The sequence below is a fragment of the Papaver somniferum genome, chromosome 3 (genome assembly GCF_003573695.1).
Source record: "Papaver somniferum cultivar HN1 chromosome 3, ASM357369v1, whole genome shotgun sequence".
Taxonomy (NCBI): domain Eukaryota; kingdom Viridiplantae; phylum Streptophyta; class Magnoliopsida; order Ranunculales; family Papaveraceae; genus Papaver; species Papaver somniferum.
The window spans coordinates 197,373,144-197,390,387 of NC_039360.1; the positions used below are offsets into that span (position 1 = coordinate 197,373,144).

The 17,244-nt window shown below is 38.7% G+C and overlaps 2 protein-coding genes across 2 annotated transcripts; both read left to right on the top strand.

Annotated features, from left to right (window-relative positions):
* Positions 1-4,648: 4,648 nt before the first annotated feature.
* LOC113358380 (basic leucine zipper 23-like) lies at positions 4,649-8,877 on the top strand. The gene is made up of 4 exons (XM_026601930.1): positions 4,649-4,934; positions 5,254-6,356; positions 7,433-7,502; positions 8,509-8,877. Exons 2-3 carry the CDS (start codon positions 5,277-5,279, stop codon positions 7,475-7,477), a joined length of 1,125 nt encoding a protein of 374 aa, XP_026457715.1. The 5' UTR covers positions 4,649-4,934; positions 5,254-5,276; the 3' UTR covers positions 7,478-7,502; positions 8,509-8,877.
* Positions 8,878-14,003: 5,126 nt separating this feature from the next.
* Positions 14,004-14,714, top strand: LOC113360500. The gene has a single exon (XM_026604007.1). The coding sequence runs from the start codon at positions 14,004-14,006 to the stop codon at positions 14,712-14,714; it is 711 nt and encodes a 236-aa protein (XP_026459792.1).
* The last annotated feature ends 2,530 nt before the right edge of the window (positions 14,715-17,244 follow it).

Genomic DNA, 17,244 nt, shown 5'->3' on the forward strand with positions numbered 1-17,244 from the left:
GCAGAGCATACACCTGGTAGAACAACAATGCACCAGGAAGTATCACCAGTTGGGGAGAGATGATTAATGCTTTCTATAGAAAGTACTTCTTTGTTTTAGAGCAAGTCACTCTCTCTGATCTGGGAAGGATGTTTCAAAGAAGCAATGAACATCCCAATGATTTTGTGAAAAAGTTCAGAGTTTAAGCCCTAGACTGTCGCGATCCAAACGTCACAAAGCAGCAACTTGTAGACTTGTGCATCAACGGAATGATCCTGGTCTACAGAGATTTACTGGAAAATCTCTGGTTCCATACTATCTCATAACTTCATGAAGCAGCTAAGCGATCAGCGACTACCGCACCTGCTTTACTGGAAAGAGCAAAAGCCACAAAAGTTGAGAAACCACGAGAAACTCAAGGTAGCAGGCGTTTGATCAACAAGCAGTACAACTTCCAACCTTCCACAAACGTTGTTGTATAAGGGAGCAAACAGAAACCCGAGCCTCAACACAAGCACGCTTCTCCAGCTCTTCCGAAAGCATAAAGGAAGGATAATCAAACCCAGGACGCACAAGCTCCAAACCAACGCACATGAGCTGATCAAGCATAAGCTGACTTCCCTTTTCCCATTGAATAGGTGATTGAACTTCCAGAGGTCTGGATCCAAGATGGTGCAATCAAGTTACCATATGTCAGAAAAGAACCAACTGAAGAGGAAATGGAAAATCCTTTTTACTGTCGCTTTCATAGATTCGTCAATCATCCCACAAGTTACTACAGGATTTTGAAGCGCATATTCAAAGAAAGGTCAAATCAAGAGAAATTAACTTAGCGACTGAAGGAGTACACAAAGACCCTCTCCCGGTCAGGACTTTCACTCTCTCTGAACCACCTGTCAAGGAAGCAGTTCAATCCTTAATCGAGCATGCATGTGAATTGTTGTACCTATAAAAATTTCAAAGGAAAGACATGTTCACTGCATTGAATCACATCGTGTCAGGGAAGCATTTATCAATTTAGGAGACACTCCCTAAACCTCCAGTCCCAGACAATGAGATGTATGACTGGGAACTTCTCAGCACAGTTCATCTCAAAGTAAATGAATTCATATGGGCTTTGATTGATGTTGGCACTGCTGTCAATGTCACCCCGTTGAAAAACCTTAAAGCTGCTGGTATCACTCGACAAAAAGGTACTCATGCTCCCATTTCAATCATGGATCATAAAGGAATGCCCAGAGATGCTTATGGATACACTACTCCCAAGGTGAAAGCAAACTCGACCTGGACAGAAACCAAATTTTACATAATCCGAGAATATACAGGGTATGATATGATTCTTGGACGAACATGGATTAACGCTGAAAAGACGACTACTGATAAGGCGCATATACCCCTCTCAGACGAAGAAAGCTCTGTCTCAGAAGATTCAACGAATGTGCCATCAACAAAGCATTTGGAGCAATTCCAAACTCTGATGGAGTTGAAACAAGATCCCGAGGAAGATGCGCTAGCATTTATCAGGAGATTCCGCACTCAGACCTTATGAATGGGTAGCTTCACCACAACAATATTTTACTAAGTGGTTAAATCTGGAACCTCTCTAGATTGAGCATCTCACTAAAACATTCATCGCTGAAATAATGTACAAACACAACAAGCAATATCCTGGATATTCTCCTTTGCACGAGTGTCCACATGTTCCGTAAAATTGGAAAACTCCACAAACATGGAGTCCCAATGTACGAGGAATTCCGAACCGGTAAAATATATTTAGAGCACAAACGATCAAGCCTAACAAGTTTCATGAAAGAGATTTAGTTCTCAAAGCAACTAAGCGCAATCTTCATTCCACAAGGAACTCCAACTGGGAAGGACCTTTCATGATACCTAAGTCTGTTGCTGCAGGATATTACAAATTAGTCAACATGGATGGAAAAGCGAAGGTGGCAATAATACATGAGACATGGATCAAGGCGTTTTATGCCTGAGATATTGGATGTTTGAGGCATTGGGGTTCAAGATACGAATACCCAAGACATCTGAATTTGGCATTTATGATTTTCTTTCACTGTATTTTAATTCCTCCAAAACGTTTGCAATACTTGCATTCAGTATTTGAATTCACTAATTAATCAAAGTTCAGTTCACTTAAAGAAAATCTCAATCAAATACAAAACAAATCCTCAATCATCTACTTATCCAAAATCAATCAAAATCAAAACAAAAATAAGACCTCTCGTCTCTCAGAAGTTCAAGGTTCAAGGAATCATGAAAAGGAAACTAAAGGAAATCAGCAAAGAAATATTTTTGCTCCTCTACAATCTTCAGGTCTCTCAATGATGCTTTCTCCAACTCCAATTCTTCAGTCAACTGGGCGATCTTAGCCTCCTTCTCCATCACAGTATCATTTGTCAAGGGTACATTCTTCTCGACTGCTGAGATCTATTCTTCTGGGAAATTTTCAACCAAACTTGAGATTAGTAGACACCTTCCGGAATTAGGGGAGATGTATCTTTTCCTCCGCTCATCATGTCTGAATATGACACATGGGGAAGCTTGTTGAGCCGTTTTTTTCATAGAAGAGGCTTTGACTGAGGGAACCACTAGTAGTTGTCTGGATGAGTAGTGTGTGGCATGGAGCTACGGGCTCAGATCCATCATTTTTTTACTTCAGTGACGATAGATGGTTGTGGTTGTATGTCGAGTAATGGAGTTTTATCTGAATTATTGGCCTACAAGTATCACTACGAATTTCTTTTCCGTTGATAGGTTCGGGTGCAAATATATTATCCTTCTCATTCTTGGTGAACTGAGATCCCATATTCAAATAAAACTGTATAGTCTTTGGTGCATTTTAGCTGGAGGCTCATCGAGACCTGGTCGTGCAATTGTTAGGGATAGTTTATCCTTTTTCTAACAGAACGAATTCAGATAGCATATCGACCAGTGGTTTTGTATTTTCGGATAAAGATGAGCTTTAGCCGACCATCTTCTTTGAAACTAGTCTTGTCTTATTATTTTTTGCGTTCTGGTCATGATCCTATATAACGAGGAGAGCGACCAGCTAGATATGGTAGTTTGTGACAGTGAGTGGCTCTGCAACATTTTTGATTAGGTCACGAAGTTGTTGGAGCCTTTTCAAGGATTTTTTTAACTTTATCCCATAGACAATAAAATTACGAATCTGATGGAAAAAGAACGAGGCCATTTGGATATAAAAAGAGTTCTGAGTATAGTACTAAAGTGTAGTAAAATTCCTGAAGCCCTTATGATTGGATTGAGGGGCCCTTGACCTAAACGAATTTTGGAGCTCAAATTCGTCAAAATCTTCAAGTTTGGAGCGTCAAATGGCCCTTGAGAGTGATATGGTCGGCTATATGGTTTGTCATTAATTTGCTTTGTCGCGTTTGTAATGAGCTTTATCTTATCCGGCGTGGCCGAATACAGAGGGGATCCTGTCCATGTTATTCTCAACAGTCTTAGTACTCATTATTTAGGAAATGTGTACTCGATCTAGATTTTTTCGATACATCGCTACTGGAAACTCTAAAGGGATTTTTAAGATAAGTGTGGATGTCGATCTGAGATTTTGCAAGATTATGTTGAGTCCTCAGGAGCTCGCCGGTCGTTACCAAACGTTTTCAAGGATTAGTAGTAGATTTTCATGAAAATAGGTTACTGGGGGGTTTCGTTATGCAGGGAGAGAACCAGGTGATCCGGGACGCACTAACCTATTCATTATGGCCAAACACTCGTCTGAGAGAATATACATGTAGGTATAACCCTCTCGAGCGTGTCAGAGGTGTATTTACAAAGACTTAATTAAGGAGATATTTTATTGTTTGGATTGGTGGAATCGGCTTCCTTCGTAATAGTGACCATGATTAAGATATGTAGCTGAGTGGACAATTTCCTAACGTCGTCGCCAAAATGTAGTTACCTAAAATCGGTGAGAGGCTAAAAGTGAGATTCTATGGTTTATGAGAGTGAGTTACGGGACATTGAGCACGAAAAGTCTTCATCTAAACCACGCACATGGCCATTCAAAAGCTATTTCAATCACATGGAATGAGGCTTAATGCCAGTCTTAGGGGGGGAAGCAGATGAAGAGAGATATCAGAGAACAATTTATTGCTCTGAGAGGTCATGAGAAAGTTGTGTATTAGCTTGGAGAAATAGAGGACCTATTTATAGCTGAATTCTCTAATCTCAGGTGGATAAAGATAGAGATTGCTTGCCGTGGGGGGGAAATCTTTCCCGTCTCTTCGGAAGTAGATAGAGATAAACTAGGTTGAATTTATCTCTTTATTCCACCGCTTTTACTCTCTTCTGCGGTGATAAATTGGCCGGGTATTTCTCACACGTGTCGTAGACCGCCAGACCAAAAAAATTGATATCCCCCCATTTATGTGGAGCAGAGTCAACCTTTGCGATGATGTGTTGCGAGAGAGAAATATTCTCTGTATCCGAGTTGGCCAAGATATAGCGATATTCTCTGATTTGTGAGAATGACTAAGATAAGTCACGTGAAAAGACATGAAATGCCTCAGAATTCGTCCAAAGTTTCTGCAATTAAACGAGGAAAAATAGACCCTTTTCAATTAGGAAAAATAGACCCAATTAAACGAGGAAAAATAATTAAAGGCCCGATATTTATTATTATTTTCTAAATTAAGAATATAAATTGTACCATCTTTGGTCGAGTTTACAAATTTGAACCCGTAGATAGACCCTCGTTTCTTCATCACTCTGTGCCATGCATAAACCTAGACTTTTCAGATGTTTTGATTAGGGTTTGAAGCCTTCCATTCAGCAACAGCTTCTGGCGAAAAATAGAAGAAGATACAATTAGGGTTGTAGATCGTTGTGTTCAACCTGACCTTTCATTTTTTTTCTTTCATTTTGTGGAAAGAAAGTAAAAGGCTTGGAAGACTCGGTGGAACTTTATCAAGGTTTGATACTAAACTTCTTTAATTCCTAACTGAGAAAAATAATTTACGAATGATTTTTCTTTTTATTTGTATCTTTATTGTGTATTATGTTTTAGTCCACTTGTATTGCAGGATTTATTTAATTGTGTGGTTTCTTTTGCTTATCAATAAAATTTGTTTGATTGGCAAATTTTCTTTTTTAATTTACTTAACACTTGATGTACAACGATTCCACCTACAACAAAAAGATGTTTCCTATGATGATCTCCTATCATTAGCCTACTCAATTTGGTTGCATATACAAGTCTCGGTTCCAAACTGTTTTGTTTAATTTTTGCAGGAATTTTCAACTTTGTGTGAACTATGGATGATGGAGAGGTAGAATTTTCAAATCAGTTATTAAATATGGATAATGAACTCCCAAGCAGTCGCTGCTTTTTCCAGGGAGATGCTCATGCATCAACCCATACACATATTTGCAATCCTCCTGGTCCAGATTCCTCTCACTCACATACTTGTATCCGTACCAAAATCCGTCCTGTCCCAACTGGAGATAAGGTAAGTACTGATGATACAGCAGAGTCTGCTGAAACAAAATCCAAAAAACGCCCATCTGGTAATCGGGAAGCAGTTCGTAAATACCGTGAAAAAAAGAAGGCTCGAGAAGCTTCATTGGAGGATGAAGTTGTTAGGTTGAGAGCCATTAATCAGCAACTGATGCCAAGGCTACAAGGTCAAGCTGCCCTTGAGGCAGAGGTTGCTAGGTTGAAGTGTTTGCTTGTGGACATTCGAGGAAGGATTGAAGGGGAAATTGGATCATTTCCTTATAGGAAACCCACCAAGAGTATACATGGGACTCCACGGATCATTCCACCCTCTAACTTGCTTGGGGTGTATGAGATGAACAACTGTGATCTTTGGTGTGATGATAAGACTTATTGCACGCATCCTGGATTGGATAATGTGGTTACTCAGGAAATTGGTGTACTCAACAATAAAGGATGTGGGCCTTGTGATGTCAGATATGGGCAGTGTGTTGGGAATACCAATATATCAAACGAAGAGCTTCCAGATTGTGGACAAACCAAGGGTATACTTGGGACTCCACAGAACATGCCACCCTCTAACTTGCTTGAGGCGAATCTGTGCGATCTTCGATGTGATAATCAGGTTGATTGTATGCATCCTGGGTTGGATTATGTGGGTACTGACGGATTGGATAATGTGGGTACTGGTGAAACTGGTGGAGAGGTAGATTGTGCAAGCCCACACTGGAATATGAATGATTGCTCAATGGATTTTTTGAATGAGTTTCCATTCCTGAGAGATAATAATGCCTACACCCATACCCATATATGCAACCCAGCTGGACCAGATTCCTCTCACACACATACTTGTATCCGCTCCCACACCAAAGTTCTTCCCGCCCCAACTGGAGATAAGGTAACTATTCTTTGAGCACATGCTACAAGTTCATCCTAAGCTGTAAGCAATTCTTTTAATATGTCTAGTATTGCTATAATGATTGATTTTACTAATTTTCTTCTATATTATTAGGAGTTCAGAATGTTAGAGATACAGCTCCTTAATCATAAAGAAAAATACAGACGTAACCCACATATTTTACAACTTCGATTAACAACAAGAATGAGTGTAAAGCAAATTGGATAACCACTCTCACATGACAAACATCTACTAGTATATAGCACGATAACCTTATTTCTAATAGATTTGATGTCTTAGACTTTTATTTCTATTTCCTCATATGGAGGGAATCAGAAAGTTTTATTTATACAAGAGGCTAGAAGAGAGTCTTAGTCATGCTTGCCTTTTCTCCTCTAACCATTAGGAGTTGTAGAGAACTCACCAGGCTCCATAGGAGACCTCATAAGCTACTTTAACTTACTGTAGCATGAACCTTTTATCACATGATTAAGAACCTTAGTCATGCATTAATCAGACTAATACTAGTCTGTCTCAAGTTAATCTCGGATTAATGCAAACTAAAACAACTCCAGATGCCTAACTCAACTAGAGTTCTATAATTAGGCTCCAAAAGATAAAACCTACTATTGTCGTATGAGATCTGCGAACACATTGTTTGAGATGGTTCTCTTGTTTAGTATTATCCTTTTTTGGTTGATCTATTCGCTGCATGTGTTTAATAGCAGACATTCATCTTTATTTTCAGCATTTCTTGTACCAAACACTTTTTGCTTGTGAGACACACTTAAGCGTCTTTCCTGTCACCTATGTGTTAATCGGCTGTCCTGGTAGTGTCTTTCCCAGCATCTACCCTGTCTTGCATTTCAACATCTCGAGTATTGTGTTACCAAGGCCGGTGCTCATTTAACTTAGCCATTAATGTTACTAGTTCACCGGAAAGGCTGATAATCTCCTTGCTGTCTTCTGTAGATAGTATGGTGCCACCCAATTGTACCATAATTTGCTAATTGAGATAGCCATTAGTGTTGCTGAATATACTGGAAAAAGTGATAACGTCTTTTTTTCTTCTGTAGGTGGTATGGTGTAACCCAGCGATGCCAGCCGTCGAACTAGACTGAAATTGAACACAAGCATCATAAAAAGGTATTTCACTATTTTCGTTTTCAGGTACACACTTCGATGATAGCAAGTCCTAGTATTCAAATAAGCCTTACTAACAACCGAAGCATAGCTATTCTCCAACTATTCTCTTATGTCATATGTACAAGGACGAATATTATATAAGAACATAGAAGCAATCATTTTACATGTTTAGAACTTCATGCACGTTAGTTAGATATATTTCTAAGTCTTCACATCTATTAACTAATACCACTACAGGGAGCTCTTTATCAAAGTTTTCAAAGTACTATAATCAGTGGATAATATATTGAATTTTTCTAAAAAAATTAAAATACATTTGTAAGTTGCATAAGTGAACTAATAGTCAGTTTATTCTTTCACATTTAAGAATAAAAAACTGCTTTAACTTTCAACCTTAGATATGCAGGTCTTTGTGATGTCTGAATTGTACCTTCCACACATTCATGTTTTTGTAATAAGATAAGCAACATATATGAAATTGATTGTAAGTGGAAGAGTGATATCTCAAGCATTAGAACTAAAAATGTGAAACTTGTTATGTTGCATCATTGATTCCTTGTGTAAAAATACAAATCAGCCAAGTACGTTTCATCACAAATTATAGTTTTACAACACGACTTAGTATGTGTGCCTCCAAATCTAGGCTTTATTCTAGTTTATGTCATTCCAACTCGGTCCGACTTGTTGCCATGTTCTTGTCAATTATGTTTCAGCCGTCCTCTTGAGTCATATCCATTCAGGATGTAAAAAATGTGAACTAGACATGCAGCATGTGAGTACATTAGTAAATTATATGCCGACTCTTGGATGCTTAGTAGTCTTTGCAGTAGTTTTTTAGGTATGCTTTCCCTATAGTATTAGTTGCTTTCCATTAGTTTGCATCGTGTTTGGTCATGCTATTCAGTTGTGTTTTTTATCCTCGTAGTTTTCAGGTGATTATGGCTCAACTTCAATTTGTTAGTACAACTTATTTATGTTTGTTAGCTAATCTTGTTTATCATTGCAGTCCTAAATGTGCACCTGGAAGCACTGATCACAATGGAGAAAATGTGAAAGCTGCTGCTTATCTTGTTGAAGAGCTACAAGTGGACGAGATCCTAGCATACTTAAGCCTTTACGTTTAAGGATGACAAAGGTTCCAAATATAAACATAGAAATTGAAATAGTGGCAGATATTAACAGTATATTCATCAAATAAATTCTTTAGCTATATCTTTTGTTTAGTAATTCCAGGATTGATATATGGGGATACCAGTCGGATCATTTTGTTTTACATGGGTTTGTCAACTCCCCGTGGAATTTGGTATCCCACTATATCAATCATGTTTATGTCATGACTCATGATCACTAATTTTCATACCTTTTTAATTTTGAACTCTCGAGTCGTGCAACGTTTTTCCTTCAAAATGAGAGTACTCAGATGATATATAGTAGTTGGCTTAGAGCAACTGCAGTGGTGCGATCAAAACCAAAGATCAAAAAAAAGACCAAAATTTGGGTTTAGTCCGTGTTGTGACGCAACGGTACATGATTAAAATTTCGTCAGGCGGACTTTAAAAGTCCGCCCCATTTTTATTTTGTAAAATTTCATCAGGCGGACTTTAAAAGTCCGCCCCATTAAAATTTCATCAGGCGGACTTTAAAAGTCCGCCTCATTCTTTTTTTTTTTTTATTTAATTAAAATTTCATCGGGCGTAATTTAAATCTCCGCCCGTTAACAAGCGTACTTTAAATTTACGCCCAGCAACAAGCGTACTTTAAATTTACGCCCGACTATATTAGAATTTGGGATTTGGTCGCGACCATATTTGGTCTGGAATTTGATCTTTGGTTGGGATTTGATCTTTATTCCGTCCCACTGTGTTACGATCTCATCCCAAATTTTTGGTTATACTCGCCCACCGTGGATGCTCTTTAGTGAGCAGTAGTATGTAAATTCCTAAATATCTGTAGGCGTAAAAGACATTTCCTAATTTATTTCTATTTCATTATGGGAGAGAGAACCCTACTGGCACTGGCAGAATTCAGATTCCTAGAATCCAAGAGATCCTACTGGCAGAATCGGTATTTATCTTTCTTAATTTTATTATTGTTCCTGGAATTTGCAAGGTGATTGAACCAAAATGTGATTTTCTTTGAGAAAGCTTATGTGTTGTGCTCCAATTATGGGCCGTTGTTTGCAGTATTAGTGCGTCAATTTATGTCCTTCGGAACAAGCTAAGCTACCGGTGAAAGTTCAACTTGGAGATGATAATACTAGCTTTGATGCTTTATTGGTTTCACGGAACATGCTGACCTCGTTCATCTACTTCTAAGTGCTTATTTACTGTCGATTCAAGTAGGAAACAAATTCACTCCCCCGGCCCAGGGCTAAGATTTGTTGCTAGAGTCAGCTTAGGAGGTGAGGACTGAGGAGTGAGGAATGGAAGCACCTATAGGTAATATTAGATAAACATCAGCATTTGAAAGCTTTTATTAATAAAATAAAATTAGAGGAAATCGTGGTTGGTATGAAACAGTGAATCAGCTGAACAAAAACCATCAGCAGCATCTGTCACATGTATCATCATCATCCACTACATAACCTTTCCCTAGTATCTACTATAATATATTGAATGAATAGAGCTGAGAGCCACCCATTTGGAAGGTCCTACTGATTTGAATATAGTATATGAAGCTGGTTTCAACATCAAGAATGTAACACAGACATATTACGTCACCTCACCAGAATCATGAAAATTTGGCGCTTCACCAATCGAATGGCTATTGAGACCAGAGTTGTTTGATTTAGGGTAGGGGGGGGGGAGGTCGCTGCAATTGGGGAAACGTAAGGTCCCACTGCTTCCCCAACAGAGGATGCAACGTATTCTGGAGCCTAGTTAGCAATTCGTAGTTCGGAGAACGTACGAAACGTGAGACGTACTATTATTCGGATTTATAAATATCAAATTCGGTCAAAAATCCGGTCAACGGTTCGTGATACGGCAGTAATTCGGAACGGCATACGTACGTGTATAATTCGTTTTAAAGATATCAATTCGCTTTTGAAAGTTCGTCATATAGGTAATTAATATGAAATACATTTTTGAGGCTATATGGTATGATTTATGCATAGAAAATGGATATATTGATAATACAACAATTATAATCACCAAATAACGAGCAGCCCAGTGGTTGGAGCATTCTTCAGAATGCAGAGGACGTGGGTTCAATTCACATTGCGCCCATAATTTTTAAAAACTCCTTAGAAAGGAAGGAAACGGGCTGAAACAGTGAGAATCGGACTGACTCAGTCCAACAGACAGCTGACTAATTCGGATTTCCCATAAAGTACACGTACCTGGTTCGGAGTTGGAGTGGGACGCCCGTATTGTTCGGTCCCGATCAAAATGTGAAAATTCGGCGAATGATTCGCGAAAGTGTTTCCGATACAATTGTAATCGCTAAAAACCCAACTAGGTGGATCCATTAAGATTTTCGGTACGCTTAAATAATCTCATTAATACGAGTTAAGTTTATGAAAATAACTTAGAGAACTAGTATAGACAACAGTAAAGTAAATCAGTTATGGAGCGCAAAGATTATAAAGTGAACAGAACTAAATGATACAATGGATTTTATGTGGTTCGGCCATAGCCTACATCCACAGTAGTAATGAGTTTGAATTCTTACTATGAATTATCAAGGTTATACAATGTGATATGATAAAGTGAAAGTAAAAGGAAACACCAAGTATTACAAGGTGTCTCACTCTAATCCTAGCTCACTGCTCCTCTCAATGTCTGAGTTGGAGAACCTTAACTGGGGTCCGCCAATTACTCATTCGATCTCTAATACCGGGCACCGGACTCAAACATGATGGCCACGAGGCATTCCATGACACCGGAGATTGCCATGGCCCCGTGGATATGTTATTTTGGTGCTGGAGGTGCCAGTTCTACGCTAGGGCATGTTAAGGCATCGTGGAGATGCCATTTTGGCACAATTTTGCGTCAAGGGAATTTCATGTCACCGTGGGGATGTGATTTTGGCGCTAGGGGATGCCATAGCACCGTGGAGATGCCACTTTAACGTCGAGGCATGACCATATAACATTGTGCCATAGCCAAGCTAGCAAAGAGGAGTCCATGGCACTGTGGCCCTGGCCAAACCAGCAATGAAGAGGCCCATAGCAACGTGACCATGGTTAAGCGAGGAGAGGCCTCGACACCGTGGCCGTGGTCAAAGTAAGTACATGTCATGGCAGCGTGGCCATGGCTAAGGGAGAAGGATGCCATGGAAGCGTAGCCATGACCAAGGCATGATAGGCCACAAAGTTGTGACCGTGGCCAAAAGAAATGGATGGCGTGGCAGCATGGCCATGGTCAAGGTAATGCTAGCACTAATATTATATTGGCATTATGTTTGTCCAAGATGGCACCTTGATGTTGCGTTCACTATGAATTCAATACAAAATTATTATGGCTTAAATAAGAGTCTGTGTATAGAGGGTATATATATAACATCCCCTTAATCTAAGGCATGGTCCATATGGGTCAACTAAAAGTCAACAACGGTAAATGGGTCAACTAACAGTCCACGTCCAAAGTCAAGTCTAGGTCCTGGTCAAATGGTCAGGTCAAACCGATCAAACTAGTCAAAGTCTGGTCAACAGGTTAACTCAGTCTACTGACTAAGTAAGGCGAGTCACTACTGAGTTCAACAGATCCAACACAATAAGACCAAGATATTCAGATAAGCCAGTTTAACTGACTAAGATGACTAATAGGCTTGAATCCATGAAGCAATACAAAATATGACAAGATCAAAATCATTTCTAACTCTTTTTACAAAACACAGAGCCAAAACATCTATTGATATGCTAAACACTGACCAGAAATACGCATTTGATAGGTAAATCTTCCCTGAAACTTTACATATATTTTTTTTTGTTGTTTCACTTTTGTTTGAAACTTGATTTCCCTTGCACAATCTCTCGCCATCATGTATGTTTCAAATACTGACCTAAATGAATCCCACATGAGTCAACAAACTTTACTAAAGACCTTACATGTGTTTGGCGATCCTTTCTGTGAATCTCCGTTGATTTCAATGAACAACACGATACCAGTTTTAGCTTTCAGTTTGCCCATCTTATGTGCCTTTTTATTTAAACCATAGAGAAATAAATACCTACAACATACAAGATTAGTTTTGTGTATGTATGTATGTATGTATGTATGTATGTATGTATGTATGTATGTATGTATGTGATTTTGCATCTTTATTTGTGAACATGGAGTTGTTTCCTGCACTAAATGTTTCATCACTTGCTGCAAAAGGGAAGCATGGGCTGTGCAGTGTATGGTGCGAAGACACTTTAAAACTGAGAGTAGAGAGAGTTACGTCTTGATCTTGATAATGATGTTTATGTGGTCTCTGAGATTGAATATTAGAAGGCTATACATATCCTTATAGTTGTTTGTATAATTATGGATGTTGTTGTCGGGAAGTTTATGTTTTGGAACACGGTTTTGAATGGTATTCCTTGGGTGTATATGATTGGAATCGTTAAAGTAGTACAATTTGTATAATACTAACCTTAAATTTAGAGTAACAATTTATCCTCTCTTTGTGTCATTTAGAGTGTACTCAAGTCTGTATCCATCCACTATTGTCAAATATATTTACCTTTTGTATCTTTAAGTTGAATTTGTTCAGGATGGTGCCCATCTTATGTTCCTTTGTATTTAAACCATAGAGAAATAAATACCTACAACAGACAAGATTAGTTTTATGTATGTGATCTTGCATCATTATTTGTGAACATCGAGTAGTTTCCTGCACTAAATGTTCCATTACTTGCTGCAAAGGGGAAGCATAGGCTGTGGAGTGTATGGTGCGAAGACACTTTAAAACTGAGACTAAACAAAGTGAAACAGGCCAACTGAGTATATTACCTAATACTCCTATTTGCTGCCTTTACCTCATCTTTAACTGATTGATTATAATTTACGTAACTTTTATGCAGGGTAGTGAATTCCGTCATGATAGGAGAGAAATCTATATTCTTCATTGATGGTCCGGGCGGTTCAGGAAAAACGTTTCTCTATAGGGCGATATTGGCTAAGTTACGAAGTGAAAGACGTGTTGCAGTTGCAACTGCGACATCAGGTATTGCCGCAACCATGATGCCAGGTGGGAGGACGGCCTATTCTATATTTAAGATACCCGTACCAGCATACACAACTTCTACATGCAACATAGGTGCAGAAGATCCTTTGGCAGATTTCATTCAAAAAGCTAATTTGATTATTTGGGACGAAGCAATGATGGTAAACCGATATGCATTTGAAGCTCTGGATACAACGTTAAGAGACTTGACTAAAGTTGAATTGCCATTTGGAGGAAAAATTTGCTTTTAAGTGGGGATTTTCGTCAAGTGTTGCCTGTGGTTGAGCACGAGACAAGGGCATAAACAAATTCTGGAAGGATGTCAAGGTGATTCGTTTAAAAGAGAACATGCGTTCAAGGTTAGACCCTATCTTCTCAGAATTCTTGATACGGATTGGTGATGGGACTGAGCCATATGTCGTCGATAACATGGTGAAACTACCAGATGACATTGTAATGAAATGGGAAGGTGAGAAATCTGTTGAGAAATTAATTGATGAGGTTTTTCCAGAGCTCGGAAAGAATGCAAGTGATAAAAGTTACATGAGTCAGAGGGCCTTGATAACACCAAAGAATGATATCGTTGAAAAGCTCAACCAGAAAGTTATCAATATCTTTCCAGGAGATGAGGTAGTTTATCATTCTTTTGACATGGCTAAAGATGACCCCAACAATTTGTGGACCGAAGATTTTCTTAACACTATTGATCCAGGTGGATTGCCTCCTCACAGGCTTATACTCAAGATAGGTGCTTCGATAATTCCTTTGAGGAATCTTGATCCCAGTTATGGTCTTTGCAACGGCATGAGGTTATTATGTAGAGGTTTGTATAGAAAATTCATTGATGCGGAGATCGTTATCGGTAGTTGTTCTGGGCTCAGGTTCTTGATTCGATGGATACCCATGGAACCTCCCAAAGATGTGATACTCCCATTCAAGTTCGTTCGCAAGAAATTTTCAGTTCGTGCGGGTTTTGCACTTACGATAAACAAGGCACAAGGGCAGACAATACCACATGTTGGTATTTATCTACCGGAACCGGTGTTTAGTCACGGATAATTATACATTGTTTTGTCTAGGGGAGTTTCAAGAACTACAACAAAAGTGTTAGTTACGAATGGAGTTCTTCCGGATGTCTCTGGAAATGTACTAAAAATGTTGTATTCCAAGATGTTCTCAGGTCGTCTGATATTGCTGAGTGATATGTTATTGATAATCAAGTTTCGGATATTTTTTTTCTTTTTATTTAGTTTGGTAATTTGAGGGTCTGGAATTTTAAAATTGCAAAATATTGTTATTTTCTGACGTGCAACGCACGTGCATTCCACTTGTCTCATTAATACGAGTTAAGTTTATGAAAATAAGTTCGAGAACTAGTATAGACAACAGTAAAGTAAATCAATTATAGAGCGTAAATATTTTATGTGGTTCAGCCATAGCCTACATCCACATTAGTAATCAGTTTGAGTTCTTACTATGAATTGTCAAGGTTACAATGTGATATGATCAAGTGAATGTAAAAGGAAACACTAAGTATTACAAGGTGTCTCACTCTATTCCTAGATCACCGCTCCTTTTAATGTCTAACTCATTTTCCAAAGTTTGAGTTGAAGAACCTTATTTGGGGCCCGCCAATTACTCATTCAATCTCTAGTACCGGGCATCGGGCTCAAACATGATGGCCACAGGGTATTCCATGGCACCGTGGAGATGTCAATTCGCACCGGGGAATGCCATGGCCCTGTGGATATGTTATTTTGGTGTTGGAGATGCCAGTTCGACGCTAGGGCATGTTAAGGCATCGTGGAGATGCCCTTTTGGCACAATTTTGCGTCAAGGGAATTCCATGTCACCGTGGGCATGCGAATTTGGCGTCGGGGGATGCCATAGCACCGTGGAGATGCCACTTTAACGCCGAAGCATGACCAAATAACACTGTGCCATATCCAAGCTAGCAAAGAGGAGTCCATAGCACCGAGACCCTGACCAAACCAGCAATGAAGGGGGCCATAGCAACGTGGCCATGGTTAAGCGAGAAAAGGCCTCGACACCGTGGCCGTGGTCAAAGTAAGTACATGTCATGGCAGCTTGGCCATGGCTAAAGGAGAATGATGCTATGGAAGCGTAGCCATGACCAAGGCATGATAGGCCACAAAGCTGTGACCGTGGCCAAAAGAAATGGATGGCGTGGCAGCATGGCCATGGTCAAAGGTAATGCTAGCACTAATATTATGTTGGCATTATGTTTGGCCGAGATGGCACCTTGATGTTGCTTTCACTATGAATTCAACACAAAATTATTGTAGCTTAAATAAGAGTCTATGTATGGAGGGTATATATATAGCATGGGTTCTCTTAAATATAGTCCACGCTTTTATTAACCATAGCCTATTTGACTTTGGTCAGTATATTTTGACCGACATTCTAAGTTTAACTTTTTTCAATTCATATCCATATCCCATGAACTAGGTACGCAAGTCACTGAGTCATTGAGTTGGTAAGATAATTGGTTTAGAAATCAATGAATCAAAAGAGTATTTCATCCAAGAATCCTTAATTGATGAATCAAAAGAAAGAGGCATTGGTCTTGTTTATATAGATATCAAATAAACCATTATCAAATTGAGGTTCATTTGATTGTATTTTATAGAATTATCGACTAAGAATTGGATTAGTTAATTAAGACAGTATACATCGCAAAAATTAACCCTAGTGTTTTGATTATTATGAATCATAGATGCAGAAACAATGAATATTAGATTTCAGGAGTTAAGAAACAAATCAAAATCATGCCGTATAGAGTTCAATCGACGTTTGACGTATAATGCTAACAACAAAACTAATTAATTAAGAATGTCTTTCCCTTCATAGGTTGAATAGGTTCTGAAGCGGGAAAACAAAAGCATGAACTCGGTGAACTTGTATGGGCTATGAAATGGGTCATCGGAAATAAAATGAAGAAAAAAGGGGTTATAAATAAAATGGGTTATGTTTAATAAAAGCATGGCTATATTTAAGAGAAGCCATATAACATATCCAAGGAATTCAGTGGAAGTTTGCAACTTGAGACAATGTTAAATACGACTTTTGTTACTTAAAGTTTCCCAACATCGTGGAGAGAGGCTCCGGGCTGGAAGGAGGCTCCATTGATATGTATACCAAATAAATTCAAGAAATTTAGCCGCGGAAGTTCTGGACTTGAGAGAAGTTTAATATTGCTCAATGAAGTCTAAATATTGATGCTGAAATCGATGTAGATTCGATACAAAGGTGAGTACAATATAAATTCTGGAACGCTCCATGAAAAAGCGGGGTCTAACAACACCACCAAATATTTCTCTTAGCAATGTGTATGGACAAACTCGAATATACTTTTAAGAGAATCAACAAGACTCAATTAATTAAAAGTACATCAACGAGTTTATATCTCTCTCTCTTGATTTGTTTTCCTCAAACAGAAACTGCGAGTACTAATCAAATACAAGGAATAACTTCGATGGTACCAAAGACCAATATCCAAGGATCAATCAATGACAATCAACAACCAAAGGTTGGATTACTCTAGTTGATGATCTAACGCACAACCTGT

Bases quoted from the DNA above. Each gene is read 5' to 3' on its own strand.
- LOC113358380 (XM_026601930.1), top strand. From the start codon at position 5,277: ATGGATGATGGAGAGGTAGAATTTTCAAATCAGTTATTAAATATGGAT. The intron at 6,357-7,432 runs GTAACTATTCTT...TTTCTTCTGTAG, and splicing joins CCGCCCCAACTGGAGATAAG to GTGGTATGGTGTAACCCAGC.
- LOC113360500 (XM_026604007.1), top strand. From the start codon at position 14,004: ATGCGTTCAAGGTTAGACCCTATCTTCTCAGAATTCTTGATACGGATT.